This window comes from Macaca nemestrina, chromosome 20 (genome assembly GCF_043159975.1).
Source record: "Macaca nemestrina isolate mMacNem1 chromosome 20, mMacNem.hap1, whole genome shotgun sequence".
In the NCBI taxonomy this organism is placed as follows: Eukaryota; Metazoa; Chordata; class Mammalia; order Primates; family Cercopithecidae; genus Macaca; species Macaca nemestrina.
The window spans coordinates 43,837,668-43,852,255 of NC_092144.1; the positions used below are offsets into that span (position 1 = coordinate 43,837,668).

Genomic DNA, 14,588 nt, shown 5'->3' on the forward strand with positions numbered 1-14,588 from the left:
AGGATCTGGCCCATTAGGATTATGAGGATCTGGGTCTGTCAGTATCTGAGGAGGTAGGATCTGGCCCATTAGGATTATGAGGATCTGGGTCTGTCAGTATCTGAGAAGGTAGGATCTGGCCCATTAGGATTATGAGGATCTGGGTCTGTCAGTATCTGAGAAGGTAGGATCTGGCCCATTAGGATTATGAGGATCTGGGTCTGTCAGTATCTGAGGAGGTAGGATCTGGGTGCAGGTATAAGAATCTGGTATGGTCAGTATCTGCAGAGGTAGGATCTGGGTACGGGTATAAGGATCTGGATCTGTCAGTGTCTGAGGAGGTAGGATCTGGTCCAGGTATGAGGATCTGAGTCTGTCCATGTCTGAGAAGGTAGGATCTGGTACAGGTGTGAAGATCTGGGTCTCTCCATGTCTCAGGAAGTAGCATCTGGTACAGGTATGAGGATCTGGGTGTGTCCACATCTGAGGAGTTAGGAATCTGGCACAGATAGGAGCATCTGGGTGTGTTCGTGTCTGAGGAGGTAGGATTTGGTGCATGTATTAGGATCTGGGTCTGTCCATGTCTGAGGAGGTCGGATCTGGCACGGATATCAGGATCTAGGTATTTTAATGCCTGAGAAGGTAGAATCTGGCCCTCGTTTGAGGATCTGGGTCTTTCAGTATCTGACGAGGTAGGAATCTGGTACAGGTATGAGGATCTGGGTCTGTTCATGTCTGAGATGGTAGGATCTGGCCCATTAGGATTTTGAGGATCTGGGTCTGTCAGTATCTGAAGAGGTAGTATATGGGTGCGGGTATAAGGATCTGTATCTGTCAGTATCTGAGGAGGTAGGATCTGGCCCTGATATGAGGATCTGAGTCTGTCAATTTCTGAGGAGGTATGATCTGGTACAGGCATGAGAATCTGGGTCTGTCCATGTCTAAGGAGGTAAGATCTGGCACAGATATAAGGATCTGGGTCTGTTCATGTCTCAGGAGGTAGGACGGTGCAATTATAGGGATCTGGGTCTATCAATGTCTGAGAATGTAGCATCTGGCCCTAGTATGGGGATCTGGGTCTTTCAATATCTGAGGAGGTAGGAATCTGGTACAGGTATGAAGATCTGGGTCTCCTCACGACTGAGGAGGTAGGAGTCTGTTACAGGCATGAAGATCTGGGTCTGTCAATGTGTGAGGAGGTAAGATCTCTCCCTGATATGACAATCTGGGTCTGTCAGTGTTTGAGGAGGTAGGAATCTGGTACACGTATGAGGATCTGCATCTGTCAATGTCTGAGGAGGTAGGACCTGGCCCTGGTATGAGGATCTGGGTCTCTCCATGTCTGAGGAGTAGGATCTGGATGTGCCCGTGTCTGAGGAGGTAGGATCTGGCATGAGTATGAGGATCTGGATCTGTCCATGTCTGCGGAGGTAGGATCTGGAGCAGGTATAAGGATCTGGGTCTTTCAATGTCTGAGAAGGTACGATCTGGCCCTGGTATGAGGATCTGGGTCTTTCAATATCTGAGGAGGTAGGAATCTAGTATTGGTATGAGGATCTGGGTCTTTCCGTGTCTGAGGAGGTTGGATCTGGTACAGGTATGAGGATCTGGGTCTGTTCATGTCTGAGAAGGTAGGATCTGGCCCAGTAAGATTATGAGGATCTGAGTCTGTCAGTATCTGAGGAGGTAGGATCTGGCCCTGGTATGAGGATCTGGGTCTGTCAGTATCTGAGGAGGTACGGATCTAGTACAGGTGTGAAGATCTGGGTCTGTCTATGTCTGAGGAGGTAGGAATCTGGTACAGGTATGAGGATCTGGGACTGTCAGTGTCTGAGGAAGCAGGATCTGGCCCTGGTATGAGGATCTGGGTCTGTCCATGTCTGAGAAGGTAGGATGTGGCCCTGGTATGAGGCTTATGACGATCTGGGACTGCCAGTATCTGAGGAGGCAGGATCTGGCCCTTGCATGAGGATCTGTGTCTGTCAATGTCTGAGAAGGCAGGATCTGGTACAGGTGTTAGGATTTGGGTCTCTCCGTGTCTGGAGGTAGGATCTGATACAGATGTAAGGATCTGGGTCTGTCCATCTCTGAGGAGGTAGGATCTGGTACAAGTATGAGGATCTGGGTCTCTCCATGTGTGAGAAGGTAGGAATCTGGTACAGATACAAGGATCTGGGTCTGTTTAGGTAGGATCATGTCTGAGGAGGTAGGATTTGGTGTGGGTATTAGGATCTGGGTCTGTCCATGTCTGAGGAGGTAGGATGTGGCACAAATAGAAGGATTTGGGTCTATCAATGTCTGAAAAGGTAGGATCTGGCCCTGGTATAAGGATCTGGGTCTTTCAATATCTGAGGAGGTAGGAATCTGGTACAAGTATGAAGATCTGGGTCTCTGTATGTCTGTGGAGATAGGAATCTGTTACAGGCATGAGGATCTGGGTCTGTCAATGTGTGAGAAGATAAGATCTGGCCCTGGTATAAGGATCTGGGTCTGTCAGTGTTTGAGGCGGTAGGAATCTGGTACATATATGAGGATCTGCGTCTTTCACTGTCTGAGGAGGTAGGACCTGGCTCTGGTATGAGGATGTGGATCTTTCCATATCTGAGGAGGTAGGATCTGAGTCTGTCCGTGTCTGAGGAGGTAGTGAGGATCTGGGTCTGTTCATGTCCGCGGAGGTAGGATCTGTGGCAGGTATAAGGATCGGGGTCTGTTCATGCCTGAGAAGGTAGGATCTGTCCCATTAGGATTTTGAGGATCTGGGACTGTCAGTGTCTGAAGAGATAGTGTCTGGGTGCTGGTATAAGGATCTGGATCTGTCAGTATCTGAGGAGGTAGGATCTGGCCCTGGTATGAGGATCTGAGTCTGTCAATGTCTTAGGAGGTAGGCTCTGGTACAGGTGAGAGGATCTGGGTCTGTCCATGTCTGAGGAGGTAGGAATCTGGTACAGGTATGAGGAACTGGGTCTCTTCATGTCTGAGAAGGTAGGACCTGGCCCTAGTTTGAGGATCTGGGTCTTTCAATATCTGAGGAGGTAGGAATCTGGTACAGGTATGAGGATCTGGGTCTCTTCATGTCTGAGGAGGTAGGATCTGGCCCTGGTATGAGGATCTGGGTCTGTTCATGTGTGAGGAGGTAGGACCTAGCCCTGGTATGAGGTTCTTGGTCTCTCCAAGTCTGAGGAAGTAGGTTCTGGGTCTGTCCATGTCTGAGGAGGTAGGATCTGGCATGAGTATGAGGATCTGGGTCTGTTCATGTCTGCAGAGGGAGGATCTGGCTCAGACATAAGGATCTGGGTCTTTCCATGTTTCAGAAGGTAAGATCTGGTCTTGGTATTAGGATCTGGTATAGGTAGGAGGATCTGAGTCTCTCCATGTGTGAGAAGGTAGGAATCTGGTACAGCTACAAGGATCTGGGTCTGTTCATGTCGTCATTATGGGTCTGTCCAGACATCTTTCAATATCCAAGGAGGTAGGAATCTGGTACAGGTATGAGTATTGGGTGTCTCCGTTTCTGAGGACGTAGGAATCTGTTACAGGCATGGGGATCTGGGTCTGTCAGTGTCTGAGGAGGTAGGACCTGGCCCTGGTATGAGGATCTGGGTCTCTCCATGTCTGAGAAGGTAGGATCTGGTGCACATATAAGGATCTTGGTCTGTCAGTGTTGTGGAAGGTAGGATCTGGCCCTGGTATGAGTATCTGGATGTGTCAGTATCTGAGGAGGTAGCATCTGGCCCTGGTATGAGGATCTGGGTCTCTCAATATCTGAGGAGGTAGGATCTCATACAGGTATGAGGATCTGAGTCTTTCAATATCTGAGGAGGTAGGATATGGCACAGGTGTGAGCATCTGGGTCTGTCTGTGTCTAAAGAGTTGGAGCTGTGTGCAGGTATGAGACCTTGGTTCTGCCAGTGTCTAAGGAAGTGAGGCTGGGCACAGATATGAGGCTGTAGGTGTGTCCATATCTGAGGAGGTAGGATCTGGTACCAGTATGAGGATCTGAGTCTCTCCATGTCTGAGGAGGTAGGATCTGGTACTGGTATGAGGTTCTGGGTCTGTCAGTATCTGAAGAGATAGTAGTCTGCTGCAGGTATGAGGACCTGGGTCTCTTCATGTCTGAGGAGGTAGGAATCTTGCAGGCTTGAGGATCTGGGTCTGTCAGTGTTTGGGGAGGTAGGACCTGGCCCTGGTATGAGGATATGGGTTTCTCCATGCCTGAGGAAATAGGATCTGGGTCTGTCCCTGTCTAAGGAGGTAGGATCTGGCGCAGATGTAAAGATCTGGGTCTTTCAGTGTCTGAGAAGGTAGGATCTGGCCCTTGTTTGAGGATCTGAGTCTTTCAGTATCTGAGGAGGTAGCAATCTGTTACAGGCATGAGGATCTGGGTCTGTCAATGTCTGAGGAGGTAGGACCTTGCCCTGGTATGAGGATGTGGGTCTCCCCAAGTCTGAGGAGGTAGGATCTGGGTCTGTCCATATCTTAGGAGGTAGGATCTGGCATGAGTATGAGGATCTTGGTCTGTTCATGTCTGAGGAGGGAGGATCTGGTGCACATGTAAGGATCTGGGTCTGTCAGTGTGAGAGAAGGTAAGGTCTGGTCCTGCTATGAGGATCTGGATCTGTCAGTATCTGAGGAGGTAGGCTCTGACCCTGGTATGAGGATCTGGGTCTGTCCATGTCTGAGGAGGTAGGATCGGGTACCAGTATGAGGATCGGGGTCTGTCAGTATCTGAGGAGGTAGGAATCTGGTACAGGTTTGAGGATTTGGGTCTGTCTCTGTCTCAGGAGGATGACCTCGTACAGGCATGACTATTTGAGTATTGCAGTGTCTGAGGAGGTAGGATATGGTGTAGGTGTGAGGATCTGGGTTTGTCCATGGCTGAAGAGGCAGGATCTGGTACAGGTGTGAGGATCTGAGTCTGCTCACGTCTGAGGAGGTAGGATCTGACCCGTTATGAGGATCTGAGTCTGTCAATATCTGAAGAGGTAGGAATCTGGTACAGGTATGAGGATCTGTGTCTGTCAGCATCTGAGGAGTTCAGAATCTGATACAAGTGTGAGGATCTGCATGTCTGTATCTGAGGAGGTAGGATCTCATACAGGTGTGAGGATCTGCATGTCTCTGTATCTGAGGAGGTAGGAATCTGATATAGGCATGAGGATCTGCATGTCTCTGTATCTGAGCAGGTAGGAATCTGATATAGGCGTGAGGATCTGCATGTCTCTGTATCTGAGGAGGTAGGATCTGATACAGGTATTAGGATTTGGGTCTATGTCTGAGGAAGTAGCATCTGATACAGGTATTAGGACCTGGGTCTCTTTAAGTGTCTGAAGAGGTTGGATCTGGCCCTGGTATGAGGATCTGGGTCTGTCAGTATTTGAGGAGGTAGGATCTTATATAGGTATGAGGATCTGGGTCTTTCAATGTCTGAGGAGGTAGGATCTCATACAGGTATGAGGATCTGGGTCTTTCAATGTCTGAGGAGGTAGGATCTGGCACAGGCACGAGCATCTGGGTCTGTCCATGTCTAAAGAGTTGAAGCTGTGTGCACGTATGAGGCCTTGGGTCTGCCAGTGTCTGGGGAGGTGAGGCTGGGCACAGATATGAGACCCTGGGTCTGTCCATATCTGAGGAGGTAGGATCTGGTATGAGTATGAGGATCTGGGTCTGTTCGTGTCTGAGGAGGTGGGACCTGTGACAGGTATGAGGCCCGGGGTGTGTCCGTGTCTGAGGAGGTGGGCCCTGGCACAGGTATGAGGCCCGGGGTCTGTCCGTATCTGAGGAGGTGGGTCCTGGCACAGGTATGAGGCCTGGGGTGTGTCCGTGTCTGAGGAGGTGGGCCCTGGCACAGGTATGAGGCCCGGGGTCTGTCCGTATCTGAGGAGGTGGGCCCTGGCACAGGTATGAGGCCCGGGGTCTGTCCGTGTCTGAGGAGGTGGGTCCTGGCACAGGTATGAGGCCCTGGGTCTGCTGGTGTCTGCAGAGACAGGGCCCAACATCTCAGGGAAGACCCCGGTAAGCTCTTCAGTTTGTCTTGTGGCTGTGGTCAGTTCCACGTGTAGTCTGCCCTGTTGGTCTTCCCGTGTGTTGCCAGCGCCTGCCTGCTGCCTTGCTTCCTGGAGGTGGGTTGGGCCAGGGCCCTCCAAGATGCCCCTGTGCAAGACCAGGGATAGGGTTTCCGGCAGGAGGTGGGGGGCGGGGTGTGCCGGCCCGCCCTCAGCACCTTGTCCTGTCTCTCCTAGTGGGTGGGAGGACGCTACTCGCTGTGGTCGGCCATCGGACTCTCCATTGCCCTGCACGTGGGTGAGTGTATATGTTTCTGCGTCTTGTAGCCCCCGTGGGAGACAGGGTAGGGGGCTCGTGTCCCTGAACATCATGCTGTCCTCACAGGCTGCTGGCCTCTCTGCAGCTGGCTGGGATATTTATTTCATGTCCATAAGGAAGGTCTGGGTTTTTTTGGGTGTGCGGGTCGGCCCCCGTCTCTGCCCCTCACACCTGCAGTCCTGTTTCTTTCCTATCCTAGGCAGAGTCAGATCCCTGCACTCAGGGCCACCTCTCACTGGAGGGGCTTTGTCTAGGCCTGAGTCCTCCCGTGTCGTGTCTTCTGGCTCTCCATGCAGCCTTCCTTGGTTGCAGAAGGAGCTGTGCCCACTGCCCACAGGACGCAGAGTGTGGCCACTTCTGTTGACTCTGCTTTTGTGTCACAGGTTTTGACAACTTCGAGCAGCTGCTCTCGGGGGCTCACTGGATGGTGAGTGCTGAGGCTGGTTCTCTGCCAAGTGCTGGCCAGAGGCGTGTGTGTTGGTCCTGGTCCCTCCCCTTTCTCCCCCACTGTCCTGTCCCTCCCCCTCCCCGTGCAGCTGCTCAGCTTCCACTCACCCTGCTCCTGTTTCAGGACCAGCACTTCCGCACGACGCCCCTGGAGAAGAACGCCCCCGTCCTGCTGGCCCTGCTGGGTATCTGGTACATCAACTGCTTTGGGTGTGAGACGCATGCCATGCTGCCCTATGACCAGTACCTGCACCGCTTTGCTGCGTACTTCCAGCAGGTACCAGCTGCCAGACCAGGCCTTGGAGTCAGCAGGGCCTGTGGGGGGTCTGGGAGGCCCAGGAACCTGGGTTTCAGCTCCTCCAGGAGCTCTCTGCCCCATTGCCCTTGGGCCTGGCCAAGGTCCACCTGTGCTCCTTGTCTCATCAGGATGAATCTTTGTAACTGAGGTTGGTTCCATTTGAGTGTCATCTGAGTTTGACCACCATGGGAGGGGCATGACTGGTGATCATGTCGCCCTGGCTAGGGAGGTCCTGGCTTGGCTCAGGGGATGTTTCTCAGCTGGGGTCACTTCTTTCTTGCACATCACTATGCATGCCCAGCATAGTGTCTGAGGACGTAGGATCTATCCCTGGTATGAGGTCCTAGGTCCATTAATATCTGAGGAGGCAGGATCTAGTACGGTTATGAGGATCTGGGTCTGTCCATGTTAGAGGAGGTGGGATTTGGCCATAGGGTGGGGCTGCAAGCTGGAATCCCTTGTAGCCCGTAGTGCCTTTATGTCTCCAGAAAAGCAAGTCTGTATCTAGTCTGTGGTAGCCTCTTTAGACTACGTGGTCCTCTTCTGCCTTGGGATCTCCAGAGCCCCCGAGAGGCTTAGCAGGCCCTTTCCTAGTCACATTATGTCCCAGAAAGCTTTTCCGCAACTGTCCCTGCTTTTTTTGTTTTGAACAGATTCTCATTCTGTCACCCAGGCAGGAGTGCAGTGGCGCGATCTTGGCTCACTGCAACCTCCGCTTCCTGAGTTCAAGCGATTCCTGTGCCTCAGCCTCCCAAGTAGCTGGGATTACAGGCATGCACCACCATGCCTGGCTAATTTTTGTATTTTTAGTGGAGATGGGGTTTCACTATGTTGCCCAGGCTGGTTTTGAACTCCTGGCCTCAAGCAATCCACCTGCCTTGGCCTCCCAAAGTGCTGGGATTACAGGCATGAGCCACCGTGCCCGACCCTGTCCTTGCTTTTGTTTAGTACAAAGCCAGTCCCTGTCCAGCAGCTCTTGAGTTGCTTTGGGCAGGTACAGAAGGCTTCACCAACACCTGGAAGCAAATCCTGTGATTGAAGGAGAGGCCAAGGTTCCCCAAATCCCAGCTGCCTTGGTGAGGGTTGCCATGACCAGGGCCCAGGTGGGTACCCAAAGCCTAGCATCTAGTTGAGGTGACAGCCCTCAAAGGCTGTACTCTAAGCCGGGCGTGGTGGCTGATGCCTGCAATCCCAGCACCTTGGGAGACTGGGGGGGCATTGCTTGAGGCCAGGAGTTCAAGACCAGCCTGGGCAACATAGCGAGACCCGGTCTCTACAAAAAAACCCACAAAAACTAACAATAGGTGGGCATGGTGGTGCGGCACCTGTAGTCCCAGCTACTTCAGAGGCTGAGGCAAGAGGTTTGCTTGAGCCCAAGAGGTCGACGCTTCAGTGAGTTACGATTCTACCACTGTACTCTAGCCTGTGTGACAGAGTGAGACTCTTTCTCTTGGGGAAAAAAAAAAAGCTGTGCCCTCTGGACCCCAGCCTGCTCTCCCTTAAGAAATGAGTTGATTTTGTGACCGATTTTTTCTTTAGGGAGGTCCTTGCCTGACCTCCAGACCCACCTTTTCCTGGGCATGAGTCCTTCTTGCACCGTGGCCTAAGCTGGAAAGGTTGGGAGGCTGTGTCCTCACGGGTGCGGGGAGGAAGGGGATCGTGCCTGTGGACACGGGTGCGGGTCTGCCTCACGGGGCCAGGGCACAGTGGGTCTGTCTGGAGCATCTGGGCAGAACTTGGGCGTGGTGCAGGAAGGAGCAGGATTTGGGTACAGTGTGTGAAGGATCAAGATTTGCAGGTAGAGGGTTGGGTTTGTTTTTTTTTCTTTTCTTTTTCTGTTTTTTTTTTTTTTTGAGATGGAGTTTTGCTCTTGTTGCCCAGGCTGCAGTGCAGTGGCGAGATCTCGGCTCACCACAACCTCTGCCTCCCATGTTCAAGTGATTGTCCTGCCTAAGCCTCCCAAGTAGCTGGGATTATAGGCATGCGCCATCACACCTGGCTAATTTTGTATTTTTAGTAGAGACAGGGTTTCTCCATGTTGGTCAGGCTGGTCTCAAATTCCCAACTTCAGGTGATCTGCCCGCCCCGGCCTCCCAAAGTGCTGGAATTACAGGCTTGAGCCACTGCGCCCAGCCTCTTTCTTTCTTTTTAAATGTTCTTTCATTTTGCCAAGGGCTGGGTTTCTGTTCCTTTTCCAGGGCGACATGGAGTCCAATGGGAAATACATCACCAAATCTGGCACCCGTGTGGACCACCAGACAGGCCCCATTGTGTGGGGGGAGCCTGGGACCAATGGCCAGCATGCTTTTTACCAGCTCATCCACCAAGGTAGGCCCGTGTGGCCTGGGCAGGGTGGCGTTGGGGAGGGAAAGGATCTTCCAGAAGAGATATCTCACTTAGGTCAGTCCCTCCTCTAGGCTGTATGGCTAGCTCCCATGGGCTGGGGTCATGTGGGTGACCACAGTGCCCTTCACAGGCACCAAGATGATACCCTGTGACTTCCTCATCCCGGTCCAGACCCAGCACCCCATACGGAAGGGTTTGCATCACAAGGTAAGAGCCCCCATCTGGCCCCATCTGGAGGGTCTGGCTCACATTGCACCCAGACCTCTGGAAACCTGATGCCTTGGTTGACAATCACGTTAGTTTTCTATTCCTGCCATAACAAATGACAACAAACATGGAGGCTTAAAACAATACTCTTTTTTTGAGGGTGGGGAGTAGGGACAGAGTCTTACTGTGTTGCCCAGGCTGGAGTGCAGTGGCGCGATCTTGGCTTACTGCAACCTTCCCCCTCTCCCTCCCAGCCTCAGGTGATTCTTACGCCTCAGCCTCCCAAGTAGCTGGGACTATAGGCACTCACCACCACGGCCTGCTAATTTTTATATTTTTGGTAGAAGGTTTCACTGTGTTGGCCAGGCTGGTCTTGAACTCATGACCTCAAGTGATCCACCTGCCTCAGCCTCCCTAAGTGCTGGGATTATAGGCATGAGCCAACGCACCTGGCCTATCTCAAGAGTTTCTGAAGCTCAGATGTCCAGCAGGCCCTGCTGTATCTCTGCTTAGAGTCTTGCAGGCTGAAATCAAGGTGTCATCAGGACTGTGTTTGTTTCTGGAGACTTTAGGGGGAAAGCCTTTTCTGTGCTTGCCAGGTGGTTGGCAGAATTCATTTCTGTATGTTTGTGGAACTGAAGTCCAACTTCTTGCTGTGGGCTGAAGGTCCTTCTCAGATTCTTTTTTTTTTTTTTTTTTTGAGACGGAGTCTTGCTCTGTCGCCCAGGCTGGAGTGCAGTGGCCGGATCTCAGCTCACTGCAAGCTCCGCCTCCCGGGTTCACGCCATTCTCCTGCCTCAGCCTCCCAAGTAGCTGGGACTACAGGCGCCCGCCACCTCGCCCAGCTAGTGTTTTGTATTTTTTTTAGTAGAGACGGGGTTTCACCAGGTTAGCCAGGATGGTCTCGATCTCCTGACCTTGCGATCCGCCCATCTCGGCCTCCCAAAGTGCTGGGATTACAGGCTTGAGCCACCGCGCCCGGCCCCTTCTCAGATTCTTAAGGTCACCTGCATTCCCTAGCTTGTGGGCCTCTTCACTGCAGAGCCAGCAATGGCAGGTTAAATCCTTCTGAAGCTTTGATTCTGTCTTGCCACTTCTGTTGCATCTCTCTGACTGACTTGTTTACCTTCTGTGGGGAAAAGAAAGAAAGATCAGACTGTTACTGTGTCTATATAGAAAGAAGTAGACATAAGAGACTCCATTTTGTTCTGTATTTGAGATGCTGTTAATCTGTGACCCTACCCCCAACCTTGTCCTTGCAAGAGACATGTGCTGTGGTGACTCAAGGTTTAATGGATTTTGGGCTCTGCAGGGTGTACTTTGTTAAACAAGTGCCTGAAGGCAGCTTGCTGGTTCTAGTGCAGTGCTGCTCTTTATGCACTAAAAAGGTTTATGGAGATGTTTACATGTGCATATCAAGGCACAACACTTTTCCTTAAACTTATTCATGTCACAGAGAACTTTATTCATACATCTTACTGCTGACTTTCTCCCTATAATAATCCTATTATCTTGCCACTTCTTTTTCTTTAAGATGGTAAAGATAATTATCAATAAATACTAAGAGAACTCAGAGACCCGCGCTGCCGTGAGTCCTCTGTATGCTGAGCGCTGGTCTCCTGGGCCCACCTTTTCTTTCTCTAAACTTTGTCTCTGTGTCTCATTTCTTTTCTCAAGTCTCTCGTTCCACCTAATGAGAAACGCCCACAGGTGTGGAGGGGCAGGCCACCCGTTCACCTTCCTCCTCTGCATTTTTCTTTTATTCCCTAAGTGACAGCGTCGTGCTATGTTGTCTAGGCTGGACTTCAGTGGCATGATCACAGTTCACTGCATTTTCGACGTCCCAGGCTCAAGCAATCTTCCTGCCTCAGCCCCTCAAGTAGCTGAGACTTACAGGCACACACCACCATGCCTGGCTAACTTTTAAACTTTTAGTAGAGATGGGGTTTCACTATGTTGCCTGGGCTGGTCTCCAGCTCCTGGGCTCAAGTGATTCTCCTGCCTCGACCTCCCAGAGTTTTGGGATTACAGGTGTGAGCCACCACACCTGGCCCTCTTTTACTTTTAAGGGCCAGTGTGATTAGATTGGGCCTACTAGATAATCCAGGAAAATCTCCCCTTTTGTTTATTTTATTTTTATTTTTTAATTTTAGAGCTAGCATGTCAGTCTGCTGAGGCTGGAGTGCAGTGGCCCAATCATAGCTCACTACAGCCTTGAACTCCTGGGCTAAAGCAATCCTTTTATCTCAGCCTCTTGAGTAGGTGGGACTACAGATATGCACCATGCCTAGATTTTTTTTTTTTTTTTTTTAAAGAGACAGAGTCTTGTTCTGTTGCCCAGGCTGGAGTGCAGTGGCACAATCAGGCTCTCTGCAGCCTCACCCTCCTGGGCTCAAGCAATCCTCCTACCTCAGCCTCCTGAGTAGCTGGGAACAGGCAAACACCACCACACCCAGCTGATTTTTTAATTTTTTTATTTTTTGTAGAGATGGAGTCTCACTTTGTTGCCCAAGCTGCCCTCAAACTCCTTCACAGAATTTATTGTGCCTTGTCTTAGGTGTGCAGAGCAGCATAGGGTTACAGTAACAGTAGCACAAGCTTTGGAGTCAGTGAGCTGGGTTGAATTCTGATTCTTCCCATCTATAGTTCTGTGATCCAGCACTGTGGACTTGTAGAACCTAAGGCTCTACTAGAACAGGGCAATGATGCCTTTCCTCCTTAGGATCTTAGTATTATTATTATTTTTTCGAGACACTTTTTCACTTTGTTGCCCAGGCTGGAGTGCAGTAGTGCGACCTTGGCTCACTGCAACCTCAGCTTCCTGGGTTCAAGCGATTCTCGTGCTTAAGCCTCCTGAGTAGCTGGGATTACAGGTGCACACCACCATGCCCGGCTACTTTCTTAGGATCTTAAAAGATAGATGTTGGTAAAATTGTTAGCAGGAACCCGGCAAGTGGTGTGTAGTTCTTTCTTTCTTTCTTTCTTTTTTTTTTTTTTTTTAGCTCTGTTGCCCAGGCTGGAGTGCTGGAGTGCAGTGGTGTGATCTCAGCTCACTGCACCTTCTGCCTCCCAGGTTCAAGTGATTCTCCTGCGTCAGGCTCCTGCCTGATTACAGGCGCGCGCCACCATGCCCAGCTAATTTTTTTTGGTATTTTTAGTAGAGACGGGGTTTCACCATGTGGTCAGGCTGGTCTCGAGCTCCTGACCCCGTGATCCACCCACCTCGGCCTCTCAAAGTGCTGGGATTACCGGCGTGAGCCACCGTGCCTGGCCACTGGTGTGTAGTTCTAAAAGAGCAGTTATCACTGTTCCCTGCCTTGTGGTGTCATTGGATGTGTTCCCTTCGCTCCAACTGAGCTGTACAGTGAGTGACCCAGGCTGGGACTGACCCCTGCTGAGAAGTGCCAGGCGGTCTTGTCCCTCTGCCTGAAGCTCAGACGGTGCTCTCAAGCATAACTGATGTCTCGCTCATCAGATCCTCCTGGCCAACTTCCTGGCCCAGACGGAAGCCCTGATGAGGGGGAAATCAACGGAGGAGGCCCGAAAGGAGCTCCAGGCTGCAGGCAAGAGTCCAGAGGACCTTGAGAGGCTGCTGCCACATAAGGTCAGCACTTCTGCATTCGGCTTTGGGGTGCATGCTGGAGTTGGAGGTGTGAAGCTGTGGCACCAGGCAGGGGCTTGGGGCATGCCTGGCTTGTCCTACAGAGTGGGAGGGCCTGTCCTCACAGACCTGTACGTCTCAGCCTCTGGGGCAGGGCGTGCTTGCCTTCAAGGGGTTGAGGGATCAGGACTCACTTGGCGACATTCCTTGGTGTTTTCTGCAGGTCTTTGAAGGAAATCGCCCAACCAACTCTATTGTGTTCACCAAGCTCACACCATTTATGCTTGGAGCCTTGGTCGGTGAGTGAGTAGGGGAAAGGTCCTGGCTTGGGGTAGGTTGGAATGGGCTTGCGGAGCCCTGACGTGCCCTGTCTGTCCCCTCTGCAGCCATGTATGAGCACAAGATCTTCGTTCAGGGCATCATCTGGGACATCAACAGCTTTGACCAGTGGGGGTGAGTTGCTCACTCAGGGGAGGGCCAGGAATACCTTTGGGTCGGCTCAGGGATTTCAGTAGCAACGTTAGAGCCTTCCCCATACCACTCTTCCCTTCCTTTCTTGGCAGAGTGGAGCTGGGAAAGCAGCTGGCTAAGAAAATTGAGCCTGAGCTTGATGGCAGTGCTCAAGTGACCTCTCATGATGCTTCCACCAACGGGCTTATCAACTTCATCAAGCAGCAGCGCGAGGCCAGAGTCCAATAAACTCATGCTCAGCCGCAGCCTCCTCTGTGATTCCTCTTTCTCTTGTCCCTGCTCCCCAGAGCCGGCACTGCATGGTCCTGGACACCACCCAGAGCGCCCTCTGGTTGTGGGCTTGGACCACGAGCCCTTGGTGGGGAGGGCTGATCTCAAATTGCTACCCCCAGCCCCTCCATGTGTTCGCTCCCTCTGTGTTACAACTGGCTGAAGTGTTTTTGTGCAGCTGACTTTTCTGACCCATGTTCACGTTCACATCCCGTGTAGAAAAATAAAGATGCCACAGAGGAGGTTGTAGGCTCAGCCTCTGATTTTTTTTCCTGCGATGGTGCTTTATGTAGCAGAAGGCAGGAGCGCTCGGTAGGACGCAGCCTGTGCCTCCGTGGACACTGAATACTAAGTGGTGAGCGGGTCTAGAGTGGAGCCAGGTGCTTTCAGAAGACAGTAGTGGGGTGGGAGCACAATCAGTCAAGAGGGCAACTTGGCCTGTGTCACCAAATCCTAAGACTGTTTTCCACTCCTCACCTCTGTGACTGGAGAAATTGGATACTCTGTTCACTCTGTGGTTCTACAAACGGCATTGAGATGATGTTTGTTTGGGGTGAATTCCTGGACACGACCAAGGGTGACTGCCATCTCCTGGCAAGATGCTCAGGTAGTTCTTTCACTTTAAAAGGCAGATAGATATTGGAAATA

At 51.6% G+C, this 14,588-nt stretch overlaps 1 protein-coding gene across 1 annotated transcript in view; it reads left to right on the top strand.

Moving 5' to 3' along the window:
* The window catches only part of LOC105495570 (glucose-6-phosphate isomerase), a 47,496-nt gene extending 33,314 nt beyond the window's left edge, over positions 1-14,182 (top strand). The window contains exons 10-18 of the mRNA XM_011765289.2: positions 6,219-6,279; positions 6,684-6,727; positions 6,872-7,024; positions 9,244-9,373; positions 9,522-9,598; positions 13,074-13,202; positions 13,423-13,498; positions 13,586-13,652; positions 13,763-14,182. Coding sequence (XP_011763591.2) covers positions 6,219-6,279; positions 6,684-6,727; positions 6,872-7,024; positions 9,244-9,373; positions 9,522-9,598; positions 13,074-13,202; positions 13,423-13,498; positions 13,586-13,652; positions 13,763-13,898 — 873 coding nt within the window. The 3' untranslated portion in view covers positions 13,899-14,182. The remainder of the gene's footprint in view (positions 1-6,218; positions 6,280-6,683; positions 6,728-6,871; positions 7,025-9,243; positions 9,374-9,521; positions 9,599-13,073; positions 13,203-13,422; positions 13,499-13,585; positions 13,653-13,762) is intronic.
* Positions 14,183-14,588: the final 406 nt, after the last annotated feature.